The sequence below is a fragment of the Globicephala melas genome, chromosome 15 (assembly GCF_963455315.2).
Source record: "Globicephala melas chromosome 15, mGloMel1.2, whole genome shotgun sequence".
In the NCBI taxonomy this organism is placed as follows: Eukaryota; Metazoa; Chordata; class Mammalia; order Artiodactyla; family Delphinidae; genus Globicephala; species Globicephala melas.
Window position 1 is genome coordinate 1,508,853 of NC_083328.1, and position 15,140 is coordinate 1,523,992.

The following is a 15,140-nucleotide window of genomic DNA, read 5'->3' on the forward strand; positions in this document are numbered from 1 at the left end:
AAGATAACAGGCATGTTGCAGGTTTTTTCAACTCAGCAAGGGACATACCAGATGCCCACAGGCGCCCTGCCCCCCTGACTGGGCGGGGGACAGGAGAGCAGAGGCTCCTCCCCGGGTGCGTAGCAGGGGGGCTCCTGCGTGTGTCATTGCCCTGCCCCTCCTGACTGGGCAGGGGCACAGGAGAGCAGAGGCTCCTCCCCGGGTGTGTAGCAGGGGGGACTCCTGCGTGTGTCATTTGCTCCCATTTCTGCTCTGATGCTGTGCAAGACGCGTGTGCCTTTACAGAAAGCACAGGCCCCGGCACCGAGGAAGAAACAGCCCCACTCTGAGTCCCACTTGTCTGGCTGGAAGACAGTTATCAGGTCTCCTACCAGGTCTGGGGAGAATAAAACCGTGATACCTAAAAACGGAATTAGAACTAGCCTTCTGATATCTCCACTTGCACAGCAAGAGTGAAGTGGAACCCTAGCTCTGACGGATGAAAGTCCTGACAGGCCATTTGATCCAGTTTCGTGTTAAAACTGTATTGATGGGGGGCTTCCCTGGTGGCGCAGTGGTTGAGAGTCCGCCCGCCGATGCAGGGGACACGGTCCGGGAGGATCCCACATGCCGCGGAGCGGCTGGGCCCGTGAGCCATGGCTGCTGAGCCTGCACGTCTGGAGCCTGTGCTCCGCAACGGGAGAGGCCACAGCAGTGAGAGGCCCGCGTACCGCAAAAAAAAAAAAAAACTGTATTGATTTCACTTCAACATAGAAACCACCAAGAGCAATGAGGGATATTCAGGAAACAGCACCACACAGACATGACATTGCAAAGCAGCATTTGTGAGGAACCTCAGAGGCAGGAGGAACTTCAAACCGCACCATGTCAGAAGCCTGACGCCCGTCTCCCCTCGTCAGGGCAGAAGCAGCATCCAAGTCTGAATCAGAAAAGATGCTGGAAATGATCGAGTTGGGGTTCCCACCCCGCTCTGCACCCCCCCTCCAGGTGACCTGTCCAGGAGGGAGCTGTGGGCCCAGGGCCTGGGTCCCAGCAACAGAACAGCTTCGTGTGTATGTTTTACGACTCAGCTCTGAGTACAGGGCCAAGGGTTAAACAAAAAGCTGTTAATGATCTAGGCCAGCTCCCTTGTTTCTAATCACAGAGAAAAGTACCCAGGGACCAAAGCAGCCCGAGCGAGGTCCCAGCACAAGACACAGGCCAGCACAAAGCAGGCTGCCCGAGCTCGCCCGCCTCTCTACCCAGCCAGTCCTCTGACACCACGTTCTTGGTCCCCAACCCCACCTCGCCCGCCATGGAAACGTGGGCTCCTCTCACCTGGAGATGGACTGGGCCCCGGTGCCAATTCCGCGCGACGCTCAGTGTCTGAAAGACACACTCAGGCACGGGGACCACAGGGGAAGAACACCCAGCACTTTCCACGCCAGGAACGAGGTCAGATTCCCTTTTCATCACTTAGAGCTGTCCTGGCACCTGAGCGTCCCGCCTGGAGCCTGACAACCCCCCAGACCCCCCCGCTGCTGTGGTTCCATGACTCGCTACTAAGGAGCCGTGAGCCCCAGCCGGGTAGCAAGGCCTCCATTTCAATGCATTTAAAACCAGCTGCCAGCCGCCTAAAGCCCACTTCCCCAAGCACCAGGAAGCAAACTCTCACCCTCCAAATTATGTAACGGTTTTATAGCATAAAAGCTCCCCGATGAACATTCCCCTCGGATGGTAAACACTGTATCTGCAAATTAACCCCAACAACTACAAGATTGCAGATTTCCACAAATACCACCTGCCCACAGAGCAGAAGCATTTCCTGAGGTGAGCTGGGTGTCTAGGGCGAGACATGGGGGGAGCCTCTGGGGGTGCTGGGAGCTTGGCTGTTCTGATGAGGTTTCAAGTGGCCAAATGCTGCTTGGCTACGACAGCACCATGGGAGCAACCTGGGTCCACCCGGAACACCCTGGGAAGTGCAAGGTTACATCTCCAGGGACACAGCACATCTCATCTCAGCAAGGGCAGATCTCAGAGACCAGAACCCAATCTGTCCACGTCATCAGCAACTCTCTCAAGAGCATAAGGGACTCACAGGGAGCCCCACCCGGAGCAGACGGGGAGGCGCCCTTCCGACCCGAGAACTGCCGCCACTCGCTCAGGACTCAACCGTGACGTCCAGCTGAGAAGGAGACGCTCCCGCACGCCGCGGCACAGAGTGTTCTCCGAAACAAGCACCTCGGAGAACAAACCCGCTCACCTGCTGTGCAGCCTTGTCAGCGAGCAGTGCAAATTCAACGGACAGGCCTTTCAGCGCCTGTTTGAGGGACCCCCACGTGCTACTGTTCAGAGTGGCCCAGGAGGGGAGCGGGGTCGTGTCAGACCCTAAAGCACTGAGGAGAAAGGACACACACAGGGGAAGAGACACTCAGACCTGGAAGCTGGGCGGGCAGCCCACCCGACGCCCCCCTCTGCCCAACAGCACACCGCCCCAGGGTGGCCGCCCTGCACATCTCCCAACCGAGACCCCTGCTACGTGAAGCACAGGAGCGCTGGGAGTTGGTCAGAAAGGCAGGATCTCGATCCACCAGGACCTGGAGCCGACTGTCGGTGAGACCCGAGGGAACGCGTGCACAGCAGGGTCGAGGCACGCAGGTCTGGGGGCAGCTGCAGAGGCCAGCATCCTGGCTCAGGCCCGGCCCCTCCTCCAGAGGAGGCAGTGTGACCAGCCGAGCACGGCCCTTCCCGGATCGGATGGACCTTTTCTCAGGTCTGATCCTGACAACGGGGGGAGCCCCTACATCTGGGAACCCCGGTGCTCTGCCTACTCTCTCCATCTCTCTTCTTTCTTCTAAATGCGATCTCGTCTCCCCAGCCCTTTCCTTCCCCTTTGGGGAAGAACGAGTCAGAACGAGAGTCATTATGATAAACACACTTTCTGCTCCAAGCCCGCCACCAAAGGCTAGAGACCCCGCCCCACACAACTGGCCCCACGGAGCCCACCAGGGTCACCTGCCTCAGCTCCTTCCCGAAGATGAGGAGGTCAGCAGCATTGTCGATGGTCCGCGACACCATCCGCTCGGCCCTGTCGCGGAGCTTGTGGAAGCTGTTGTAGATGTTGCGAATCAGCTCCCGGCTGATGGCGAACTGAGTCTGGATGTCGGCTGGGAGGAAGTCCTGACGGGGGAGGAGGGAGGAGACTGCATCACCAGACGTGAAAACCTTCCAGAAAAGACGACCAGCAGGAGGGGAAGCAACTCCGTCCACCGAGCAGGTAAACGAGCCCAGACCGCCAGGCCAGGTCACGCAGCGCCCAGCCCAGGAGCCCACTTCGTTCTCCAGCGCCCGCCCTGGACCCCCTTCTCGTCCAAAAGAGACACAGAAACCAACACTACACGCACACCACAAAAAAGACGATCTGCAAACTCGACACGATGAACGTGCGGTCCTGACTCTGCACGAGGGCCCGGCCTCTGCATTTCCTCATTTATTCCCGAAGGGTAACTCTTCACCAGCTTCACTAGTACCTACCCATTAATAGTAACTAATGTTAACCACACAGTGCTTCGGAAATAAAAGGAAGGTAAAGGAGTCTGTATTTTTGTATGGAGAAGCAGTTTAAGAAGAAATAACAAGAAAAGGCACCAAATAGCTACTTTCCTCCTTCTGAGAAAGAGACCAGATGAACTAAATTTAAAAATAAACCCGTGCAACGATCAATCCCCTGAAATCCGAAAAGCTGATGACCGAGCACCCACCCATCCGATCACGAAATGCCTGAGGCCACGGCACGAGGGGCCGGCGGGCCCTGTGGTCGGAGAGCGCTCAGTCACACCGGGGCCCCTCTGCCTAGGCGTTTGGGACCTTGCAGATGGCAGCCTCTCCCTCTGTTTCCTCGTCTGTAAAATGGGCGTGACACCCACTGGGTTTCAGATCAACTGAAACAAGGGTCAAGGGAGAAAACCACGCGACCCGTCTTAGCACGATGTCTGGCGCACAGTAGAGGCAAAACAACCGTCACTAACTGCTCACGTGATTACTGCTCTGGGGGAAGGGATCATCAAAATCAAAACGTACCTTGGCCCGAGCAGCCAGCTTACAGTTCATGAACTCGTCTCCCACGCACTGGGCGCACTCCTTCAACTTGTTCTGCACATCCTGCAAAAGCGAGAGACAAACACTTGACCCTCAACCAGCCACAGAACCAGAAGCGTGAGACCAACCGAGCCACCAGAAAGCAGGGTCTCCACGTGTTGGCCTTTTTTTGGGGGGGGGGAACGCACTGGGTCTTCATTGCTGCACACGGGCTTTCTCTAGTTGCAGCGAGCAGGGGTTACTCTTCGTTGCGGTGCGCGGGCGTCTCATTGCAGTGGCTCCTCTTGTTGCGGAGCACGGGCTCTAGGTGCACGGGCTTCAGTAGTTATGGCTCGTGGTCTCAGTAGTTGTGGTTCACGGGCTCTAGAGCGCAGGCTCAGCAGTTGTGGCACTCGGGCTTACCTGCTCCGTGGCATGTGGGATCTTCCCGGACCAGGGCTGGAACCCGTGTCCCCTGCATTGGCAGGCGGATTCGTAACCACTGCGCCACCAGGGAAGCCCTCCGTGTGTTTGCTTTAACGTAAGTATTCTATAATCTCTTCCTGTCTCCTGTTCCATTTGTTTCCCATTGGCCTTAACCTTTGGGGTAGTCGGTCTTCCAGAGGCAGGAAAGCTCGACCTCGTGACAGGACTGCAAACTCCAGCTCTGGAGTGGAGCTCTCTCTCCAGAAAAACGGAAACTCCACCTCCAGACCAGGGACATGAGTACTTGGGACAGATGTCGGAGTCACTAGATCCTGGAAGGTCCCACGTGGGGCACAGAGACAGGGACTGAAGTCTCCTTCCTTCCTATGATCAGACCCATGGGGTCAGGGCCCCCAGAGCCCTGGGAGAGCTGATGGCAGAGAAAGGGCAGCACTTGTGTCCCAAGCCCTGGCTCTGAGCTCTGCCCTCTTGAAGGGAGGCTCCCTGGCAAAGCTGAGCCTTAAGACGAACCCCACAGAGAGCCACGGAGGATACAGGCAGAGACCCTAACGCGCAGCTGTGTGTGGGTAAAGGAATCGTAACATCTCAGAGATGCCTTGAAGAGCATCTGTCCCAATTCCCTCATTTTACCAAGAAGCAAATGGTGCTGGGAGGCCCAGGGACAGGCATCTCTGGAGCCTGACGCCACTCGGCTTCTGCAGCAGCTCGCCCTCCCACCACCCTCCCTCTGCCTGGAGCTGAGCGTAGCTCCCTCGTCCCACCACATCCCTCTGCTGTGGTAAAGATCCCAGGTCTACAGAAGTCTGTCCAGCCCCAGGGTTCGAAAGACCCGCCCTCCCAGCTCAAGGGCAGAAGGCCGCAGCATGCATTCCCTGGATGTCTGGACCGGGTCCCATAAAAGGGGCAGACCGACAGGCCCCCCGGGCATCGCAGAGTGAAAGGCCACAGTGTCTCTGGGGTCAAAGGCCCCTTTGGCCTCCAGGGAGAGAGAGGTAAAGGAGGCGGCCAGGCTCGTGTGGAATCCACCTCTGCGTCTCTGCGCCCGCATCTTCCCACGGCCGGTGAGGGCGCGTCTGTCCCACCGCAGGCCACGTGGGGCGTCCCCGCTGGGGCCCCCTCCGCCCACCCCAACAAGGAGAGGGTCCCTCGGGGAAGCCTCCCCGCCTCCGAAGAGCTCAGCCCTGGGCACATGGGGCCGTCCGGGCAGCGCGTCGTCGGGCTGTGCCTCGGCGTCCTGACAGACCAGGACGGCCTGACGGCAGCCTGGAGGACGGCGCTGCTGCTCCAACGTCGCGCCGGAGCCAAGGCCCACACAGAGCTCACTCCCCAGGACACACGGCCACCCTGCAGCTCGGCCGGGGAGACTCAGCAGGCGCTCCCCGCGGCACCGAGCTCAACCCAGCCTTCCCTTTGTTTTATTTTTTTATTTTGGCCGCACCGCACAGCATACAGGATCCTGGTTCCCCAACCAGGGACGGAACCTGCTCTCCTGCGGTGGAAGGGCGGAGCCTCACCCGCTGGACTGCCAGGGAAGCCCTCAGCCTTCTTTCTGAAGTGAATGCACATTCCCATCTGGAGTCGCCAGCCTGCCTGTCAACCCTCCAAACCACAGAGGCTCCTGTTCAGCTTCAAACCCTCAGAGACTGCGCTGCAAAGCCACCCCTTCCACACAAAACCCTGAGACGTCGGAACCGGGATGCCTCTTAGAATCGTGCTCAACCTGTTACCTTGGGAGAATATAAGTCATATCTGTGTTTGTCCCATGGAACTAGATTCTGTCATGGCCCCCAAACAAGGGGATTAAGGGGAGAGCACGAAACAAAAGCAAATTTAAGAATGAAAATAAGTGGGACTGCTGTGGGCCTGGGTTGGATCCCTGGTTGGGGAACTAGGACCCCACAAGCCGCGCGGCGCGGCCGAAAAAAGTAAGAATGAAAATAAGACCCGGGGAGCTTCAGGCCGCTGCACGCGGACAGCTGTGCGGCAGGTACTCACGGGGCCACTGAAGGACAGGAAGAGCTTGAGAACAACGTCCTCGGAGAAGGGCGGGTGCCGGGCCACCAGGTTGATGAAGCGCTTCAGTGCTCTCCTCCGGGCCTCGATGAACTCCCTGTCGGCTGGACGCAGAACACGGAGTGACCACACAGAGCGACCTCGCTCTCAGTGCCCAACGCCTCCCACGCGGAGAGCTCTCTGAGCCACAGGGCCAGCCGGGGGCACTGGACACGGACCACAGGCTGCAGAAGGCGCACCAGACCCCCAGCTCCGCGCCCTGCCGCCTACGGACACGCCCGGTCCGGGATCTGCTGAGGAAAACCACACAGCCCGCTGGCTTTACTCAATGGCGTTGGACCCCTCGCTGTGATCCCTTTCTGCTGCTGCTCTCTATGAACAAGCGGGTTTGCCTGAACTCATGTATTAATTTGACCCAGTTTTCCTGTTCACATCACTCACTACTCACTCTCCAATTGTGAACTGCTTTCGTTTGGGTCACGTATTTTCACTCCAAGGGCAAAAAAAGTCCAAGTGTACAATGATGCACTGAGAGTGTTTAAATCTGACCACAAATAAAAATGGGATTCAAAGTATTATTTTTAAATTTTTGAAAAAAAGCTGGAAGAGGATCTCCCCCCTCGAGGCCACCAGGACCCCGTCCATTGAAGGCTACATTTTCCTTAAGGCTGAGTCACACGACCAAACATTGCACGACAGCTTCCAGGTCCTAAACGCTACCCGCACCCAATCAGCCTTGATGCCTGGACTTCACTAAGCAGCCACCTTGCTCCCGAAGTATTTCCAGCTCCTGCCCTCAGCATCCTTCCCCTTCCGCGTGATAGTGTCTGTTCCACGTGCTCAGGTGGGGCAAAAAGAAAACGACACTATCAGACTCTGATCTAGTCAGAGACCAGTGAGCGCGCAAGCACTTCAGGACGGTGGAAAGCGGCAGAAAATCGACGGTCAGCCTTGGGTACTTGCCTTCGGATCGGGTTTCATCTAGAATCTGAGCAAAGGGCTGTGGGTGAAGATCAACGAGACCTGAGAGGAGGCCTCAGCTGCCTCCCGCACTCTGGAACCCTGGGAGAGACGGGCCAGTGCAGGGGCCCGGGGACACCTGTGATCCCTCACCTAGCCCCAGGTAATTGCCGGTGAAGCATGAAGATGAGACAGCCATCTGCTATCGTTTTCATCTCCTTTGAGATGCAGGTTAGATCACTGGGCTGACATTCACTTCTGTTCTCTCGCAGAACACGTTACACTATGGTGGTACCCACTGCTCCCCCAGAGCCGGCGTCCCCCCCTCAGGAGCCCCAGGACGCCTGGCCTCTGCCCTCTGGGAAGGAGAACTGGGGTTCACTCCTTCTCCCCTGCAGAAGGGGGCACTTCCCCACGTGTCAGTTATCAAGCAGGAGGCTCACGTAGCTAAGGGCACCAGGTGATGTCACCGTCCCGTTCCAGACCTGGGCTCTAAGCCACAGCTGCGCCCAGACCCCCCAGGGGCTGGGGCTGCACCACAGCCCTGCTACCGTCCCATCCCTGCTGGGCAGAGGGCCAGAGGAAGACGGGCCACGAGTGGAGAGTGGCGTCCATCACGGAGCCAGGACCTCAGCACAGGGCGGGGGGACCCCACCCCCCTACGCCCCCTGGCCACCAGCAAACCCAGCTTTACCTCCCAGCATCCTCTTGGGCGGGAGGGCCGGCACCATGCGGTACGGGAACTTCTGCAGCAGCATCTCGTGGAAGACCACGAAGTCATTGTACCGTCGATACACGCAGGACTTGAAGCGCTGCAAGAGAAGAGGTTCGGAGCTCAGTAGAAACCCTCACACTTCACGGCTTCCCCTTACCTTCCCCTTGCACCACTAAATAGAACCTGTGGAAATAACAGGACTAAGTTCCTCACCTTCTCTCACCAGGCCTTTACCAGAAGGAGAAATCCTCCATGTCCTTGATGGATGGAAATACAACTTTTAAACACTGCATAGCTCTAACTGTGTATTTAATTAAGCGCCTATTATTCTGGACCTTCTGAACAAGACGAGTCTCCTTACAGGAGTTTTCACCTGTTTGGCAGCATCCCTCCTCCCCTTAGGTATCACATGGGAATACCTTTGAGGGTATGTCCTCAACACACACTTTCAAACCGTGCTAACACAAGCAGCACTGCGCCTCCTGAAACAGACCCAACTGCCTAAAGGCAGACCAAACGCCGAACACGAAGACTGAAACACGGCAGACATGCAACTCAGATGAAAGTGCAGACAGAGTCCACCGAGAGCCCGCCCTTGGTAGACCTGCAGCTCCCACAGGATGAGCACCCCGTCCAGAGGGCAGCCTCACAGGGGTCGCACATAAGAGCTCTCACAAGAGCCAGCACGAGCAGCGACCTCTAAGATTAACGACGTTACACTAGTCACTCATTAACATCGCTGACTGGAAAAAGCCAGCCTGAGATGGTGACATACTGTGTGGTTCCAATGACACAACACTCAGGAAAAGGCAAAGCTACGGAGACGGTGAAACATCAGTGGTGTCTGGGGGGGGGGGTGAAGGGGGCGGAGCACAGGGGACACTTAGGGCAGTGAAGCTACACTGCGTGATTCTGCAACAGGGGACCAAACCCAGAGGATGTGCAAGAATAACAAGCGTGACCCCTCATGTCAACTCTGGACCCTGGGTGACAAGGACGTGTCTATGACAAATGCACCATCTGGCGGGGGGGTTGACAGTGGGAGGAGGGGAAGATGGGAAATCTGTCCCTTCAGCTCAATACTGCCGTGAACCTAAAAACACCTCCCAAAAAACAGAAAAGCTAAATACACTACACGAAGGACAAGTATGAAGCCACGTGTGTCCACCTCCGGCGGGCATCGTGCCACGTCTGCACCAACTCCAGCAAGCATGCCAGCAGGGGGCACAGCCCGAGGAGCCCCACGGCCCAGGAGCCACCCCCACGGTCCTAACCTTAGCGGGCCGGCCCCTCCACGCACGTTGCAGGAGGTGACCTGGGCAAAACGGCCCCCTTCTAAAAATGTTCGTTACGAGCTCATCAGTTTACTTCAGAAGCGGGCAGTTTAATGAGACTGAAGATAAGGCCACTCTCACAGAAGAGCAGCTTGTCACACGTGCGGGGCGCCCGGCCCGTGGGCGACGGGGCGCCAGAGGAGGCGCCGGAGCCTCTTTTCTCACCGCGGCCGAGGAGGCCAGACAGCGGCAATGCCAGACGGCCATGCTGTCCCCGGAACACGCGAGGGCCTCCTTCCCTCCCTGCCCTCTGCCCTCCCCCTTGGCAGTGGCACCGACCAGCGTCAGAGCGAAGTTTACTCCCAGATTTCTGTCATCCTGGCTTTAAAACACAACGAAACAAAAATGCAGTGATTCTCGATTCTCACGGAACACGGCAAACGGCGTCCGCGACGGGGAACGTCCCGGGTTCCGAACACGCGCCTTTCTCCCTGCGATGACGGTCGTGATGCTTTCCCAGCCCAAGCCCAGCAGCGCTGCTGCCTGAGCCTGTGACCCGGGCAGCTCTCCGTGGCGGGGGCAGCACTGACCCTGCGAATCTGCCCCCCCGCCACACACGCACGGGTGCTCTTAGCTCGCCGATGACTTAATCCCCAGGATAAAGAATAAAAGCTCCCATCAAAACGTATCCTAACTGAACCGAGATAACAGGCGAATGGACAAAAAGATAAACGCTGCAGATGCCACAGGGTTCTACGCGCCCAGCCAGCCCCAGGGCCAGGCGTCTGGCATCAATGAACTCTGATTTCAGGGGTGCCCCTAGCAGAGACAGCAGCACCATTTGGGGGATGAGCCACACACACTTGACTCGGGGTGTGGAGCCCACATTCTGTGGGGTCCACACTGTCACCCCCGCGGACATCCCAGCACTGCGAGACCGCCCTAGGCTGGCCCGTCCGGGGCTCGCGCTCCGGAGCCCGACCGAGCGTCTTGAGAGGCAGGATCCCAGAGCTCCGGCGGCAAGCGCGGGCAGGGCCGCTGGGGGGCGGCCGCAGAGGCAAGCACGCTGGGGGACCTGCCCGCCACTGTGGGTCTTCCCGGCGGCCCTCCCCCTCCCACCACCTCCGCCCCCCACTGCATGCCGCAGGTACCTGGCTGGAAACCTCATACTCCACGTGCTTGAGGAAGAGGCCCTTCTTCTCGGGGATGAGCTCCACCTGCACAGCGTCCCTGGCCAGCAGCTCCTGCAGCGTGAGCGACAACAGCAGTGGGTTCCCCGGCGGCATCTGCATCCGACTGGAGTCCGGGGCCTTCGGCTCGCTGACCTGGGGCACTGGTGAGTCTGCAGGAGACAAGGTGAGCGCAGCTGCTCAGACAGGGAGGCCGCCCCGCAGACGCCGCCTGCTGGCTCAGCACATGGACTCCGGCCACGTCACCCAGCCAAACCCCATCCTGGCCCCGGTGACGCTCATTCATTCAGGCTGGGGGTCCACTCAGGGCCACGTCCTCCTCTCTCATAAACCACCACGCCATGAATCAGCAAACACGCCCACATGTCCAGGACCGGGCAAGTCTAGTTTTCAACTTGGGCAGAGAAAAAGAAGTGAAATATTTACAAGTTATGTGCAAAAATAGAGTCCTCCTTTTCTCCAGAGTCAAGAAAACGGTTAAAACAGAGAAATGGGCCATCCGATCTTCTACACGTGCCGGCATTTCCAGAGGCAGAGCACACTGCGTTCCTGCCACCACAATCATTCTGATGTGTGAGAACCTGCATGCTCGCTTGAGCTAGAGCTCCTGCTCCCACAGATCAAAGCATTAAGCCCTACAACTTCAGCTCCTTAGACACAAGAAGTCACCCACGTATTGTTCACAGGACAGGGAAAGACAACTCAGAGATTTTATATCTAACAGCCTGCCAACAAACACAGAAACCCTGTTAAAAGGTCAGTTTGGTTTTTAGTACAGAGAAGAGTTTAGAACTTTAAAGAAAAATAGGTTCTTTTCAGTTAAAAAAAGAAGGTTAAGGTATCCCTTGGGGGAAAAAGGTCTCATTCCAAGTAACACCGCTATAAACACAGAACAAAGGGCAGATCACAGTTCTCCACCTTCTCAATTTCTACAACGTCATTGTATCACTTTTCATGATTTACTTCTTAAAGTAATTCTTCAGTGCAAGATTCTGGTTTACATTCTAATACAGAATTAATGACCAGATTTTTTCATCTGTGAAATCACTCAGCATTTTAGGATTTAACATATAGCTGCCTTGAACTGACCTTAAAGATTGAAAGAAAATAAACAAGGGCTTAGCTTGTATCTGGGAACCCCCAAGGGCCTCAAAACTCCATACAAAAACTAAATGTCGGGCTTCCCTGGTGGCGCAGTGGTTCAGAATCCGCCTGCCAGTGCAGGGGACACGGGTTCGAGCCCTGGTCTGGAAGATCCCACATGCCACGGAGCAACTAAGCCCGTGCACCACAACTACTTAGCCTGAGCTCTAGAGCCCCTGAGCTACAACTACTGAGCCCACGTGCCACAACTACTGAAGCCCACATGCCTAGAGCCCTGCGCTCCACAACGAAGAGTAGCCCCGGCTCGCCGCAACTAGAGAAAGCCCACACACAGCAACGAAGACCCCACGCAGCCAAAAATAAATAAATAAATAAATAAATAAAAACACTAAATGCCGTGTGCTCTAAGGCAGGCTGCTCTCAAGTGAGGGCATATGTCCCAGGGTCGCAACGATCCACCAAGTGCAGGAAGAAGGTATTAGCGGCTCTACTTGTATTTTCTTTATCTTTTTGAATTTTTTCATTGCACTTGTATTTTCTGTCTCTTCCTTTTTAATTTACATTATAATGTACATAAGAGTAGTAGAGTGTAGTACGTGCATACAAATTACTAAACTATGCATATGTATAAATTGTGTACATGTGTGTAAGTGTGCGTACAGGTGTTGCATGTGGGGGTGTGTGTACGAGTGCATACATACGTGAGTGTGTACGTGTGTGTGAGTTTGAATATGAGGTGTGTGTCTATGTTTAAGTGTGTATGTGTACATGTGTGCACACATGTATGAGTGTGTGTACATAAGTGTCTGTATATGAAGTGTGTATATGGGGGGTGTCCCCAACTGGCAGTCCCCAATACCTTAATGACTAAGAATGTGTGGAGACCACAGCTCTAGAATGTACCTGTTCTCCGAAGTCATCCCAAGAGCCCAGCCCCTTTCCATGTAAAAATATTTTTACATGGAAAGGGGCCTTAAAGCTGTGTTTACCCAGTCTCCTCGGGGACCACGGAAATCCTCAAGGAGCCAACAAGCGTTTCTTAAGTACCAGCTCCAGGGAACACGGTGATGAATAAGACAGGGTCCCTGAGCTCATTAATTCATCCACACAGAAAACAGCTGTGTCCACCATTGCCAGGCACAATCTATAAATATCCAAACTCTGGGGAGAGTGGGAATCAGCCCACGATAACCCTAAGAGCGCCCTGAGACTCAGGACACAGCCCCAGGGCGCAAACTCCGGAAGGGCAGGGATCCGCTCAGCTCTGTTCTCAGGTATGTCCCGGCGAGGGGAGCCTGGCACACGACGGGGGCTCAAGGAATGTTTGCTGAGTGACTATTTACTGTTATTTATTGTATTTCCAGGAGGGAAATACAGCACCTCTGGGGAAAAGCGAAATCTTCACTAGAGCACAGAATATGTGGAAAAACAGGAAACAATAAAGCTAAAAAGGTAATGGGGGGAGTATTTTTATCAGAGAAAATATGTGCAAATCATACATCTGATAAAGGACTTACATCTGGAATATACAAAGAACTTACAACTCAGTGAAAACACAGACAAATAATCCAATTTAAAAATGGGCAAAGGGTTTACATAGACATTTCTCCAAAGATGTACAAATGGCCAGGAAGTACAGAAAAAAATGCTCGACGTCACCAACCGTCATGGAAATGCAAATCACAGCCACACTAAGATGATGCCCTATGTTGACTCCAATTAAAAAAACAACAAAAAAAGACTACATTGTGCGCTGGTGAGGATGTGGAAAACCCTCACATATGCTGGCAGGTGTGCAAATGGTGCAGCTGCCTTCAGAAACGGTCTAGCAGTTCCTCAGAATGTTGGAAATAGAGTTACTCTATGACCCAGCAGCTCCACTCCTAGGTATACACTCAGGAGGAATGAACGTGTGTGTCCACACAAAGACCTGTAAACAAACGTCCACGGCAGCATGATTCATAAGAGCCAAAGAGGAAAAACCCAGATGTCCATCAACTGATGAATGGATAAACAAAAGCGGTCTATGCACACGATGGAATATTACTCAGCATGGACACATTCATGCTACACCATGGATGAACCCTGAAGACATGATAGCAAGTGAGAAGCCGCCAGTCATAAAAGACCACATATGGGATGATTCCATCTACCTGAAACACCCAGTAGAGGCCAACCTACAGAAGCAGACAGTAGCTTAGTGCTTGCATGCGGCTGGGGCGAGGGTGGGGGCGTGCAGGGCACGGAGGGGACGGGGGAGGTGGGAGTGACTGGTGAAGAGGCGCGATAAAATGTTCTAAAATCGGCTACGGCGATGGTTGTGCAACTGTAAATATACTGGAGACCACCGTATTGCATGCTTCAAATGAGTAAACCGCCTGGCACGTAAATGATATCTCTATAAGCTCTTTAAGTATAAAAGGTAGGCGACATCAATAAGAAAGGCAGAGTAAGGACCGCCAGAAATCCTCTCCTCCACAAAAGCAACGAGGACACTAGCAAAATTGTCAGAAATCAGCTTTTTCAAGACACTGGGAAGTGGCTGAAGGTCTGTGGCAATCCAGGGCACATCTACTGATGCGACAATTAGTTACGTCAAAATGAGGTCAGAGTGGGGTGGGGCGGCCTTCATCCAATACGACCGGAGTGTTTATAAGAGGAAGAGACCACATGAAGACACAGACACATGGACACACAGACAGGAGGCCACAGGACGGCAGAGGCTGAGGAGCTGCACCTGCAGACCCAGGAACGCCCAGGATGGCTGGCCACCGCCAGGAGCTAGAAGAGGCGGGAAGAATCCACCCCGACAGGCTCCAGAGGAAGCATGACCCTGCTGGCACCTTGACTTCAACCTTCTGGCCTCCACAACTGTGGGACAAGACATTTCTGTTGTTTTAAGCCACCCACTCTGTGGTGCTTTCTTACAGCAGCCCCAGGAAACTCACACTATAAACTTTACAGAATTAGTCCAGAAAGGTTGTTAAACAAACAAGCTACAACAGAGAGCAACAACACCTTGGAGGGAAAACTGATTTCCTGAGATGCTACATTATTTTTTTTTTAACATTTATTTTTGGGCTGCATTGGGTCTTCGTTGCTGCATGAGGGCTTTCTCTAGTTGCAGCGAGCTAGGGCTACACTTTGCTGCAGTGGGCAGGCTTCTCATTGTGGTGGCTTCTCTTATTGTGGAGCACGGGCTCTAGGCACGTGGGCTTCAGTAGTTGTGGCACACGGACTCAGTAGTTGTGGCGCACGGGCTCTAGAGCGCAGGCTCAGTAGTTGTGGCACACGGGCTTAGTTGCTTCGCTGCACGTGGGATCTTCCCGGACCAGGGCTGGAACCCGTGTCCCCTGCATTGGCAGGCGGATTCTCAACCAC

At 55.0% G+C, this 15,140-nt stretch overlaps 1 protein-coding gene across 2 annotated transcripts in view; it reads right to left on the reverse strand.

The window, feature by feature from the left end:
- SNX8 (sorting nexin 8) overlaps positions 1-15,140 on the reverse strand; it is a 44,460-nt gene that overhangs the window by 10,614 nt on the left and 18,706 nt on the right. For both annotated transcript variants that reach the window (XM_030849553.2, XM_060285822.2), the window contains exons 2-7: positions 10,617-10,807; positions 8,171-8,288; positions 6,499-6,620; positions 4,060-4,140; positions 2,999-3,159; positions 2,243-2,375 (exon numbers count right to left, since the gene is read on the reverse strand). In XM_030849553.2, coding sequence (XP_030705413.1) covers positions 2,243-2,375; positions 2,999-3,159; positions 4,060-4,140; positions 6,499-6,620; positions 8,171-8,288; positions 10,617-10,807 — 806 coding nt within the window. The remainder of the gene's footprint in view (positions 1-2,242; positions 2,376-2,998; positions 3,160-4,059; positions 4,141-6,498; positions 6,621-8,170; positions 8,289-10,616; positions 10,808-15,140) is intronic.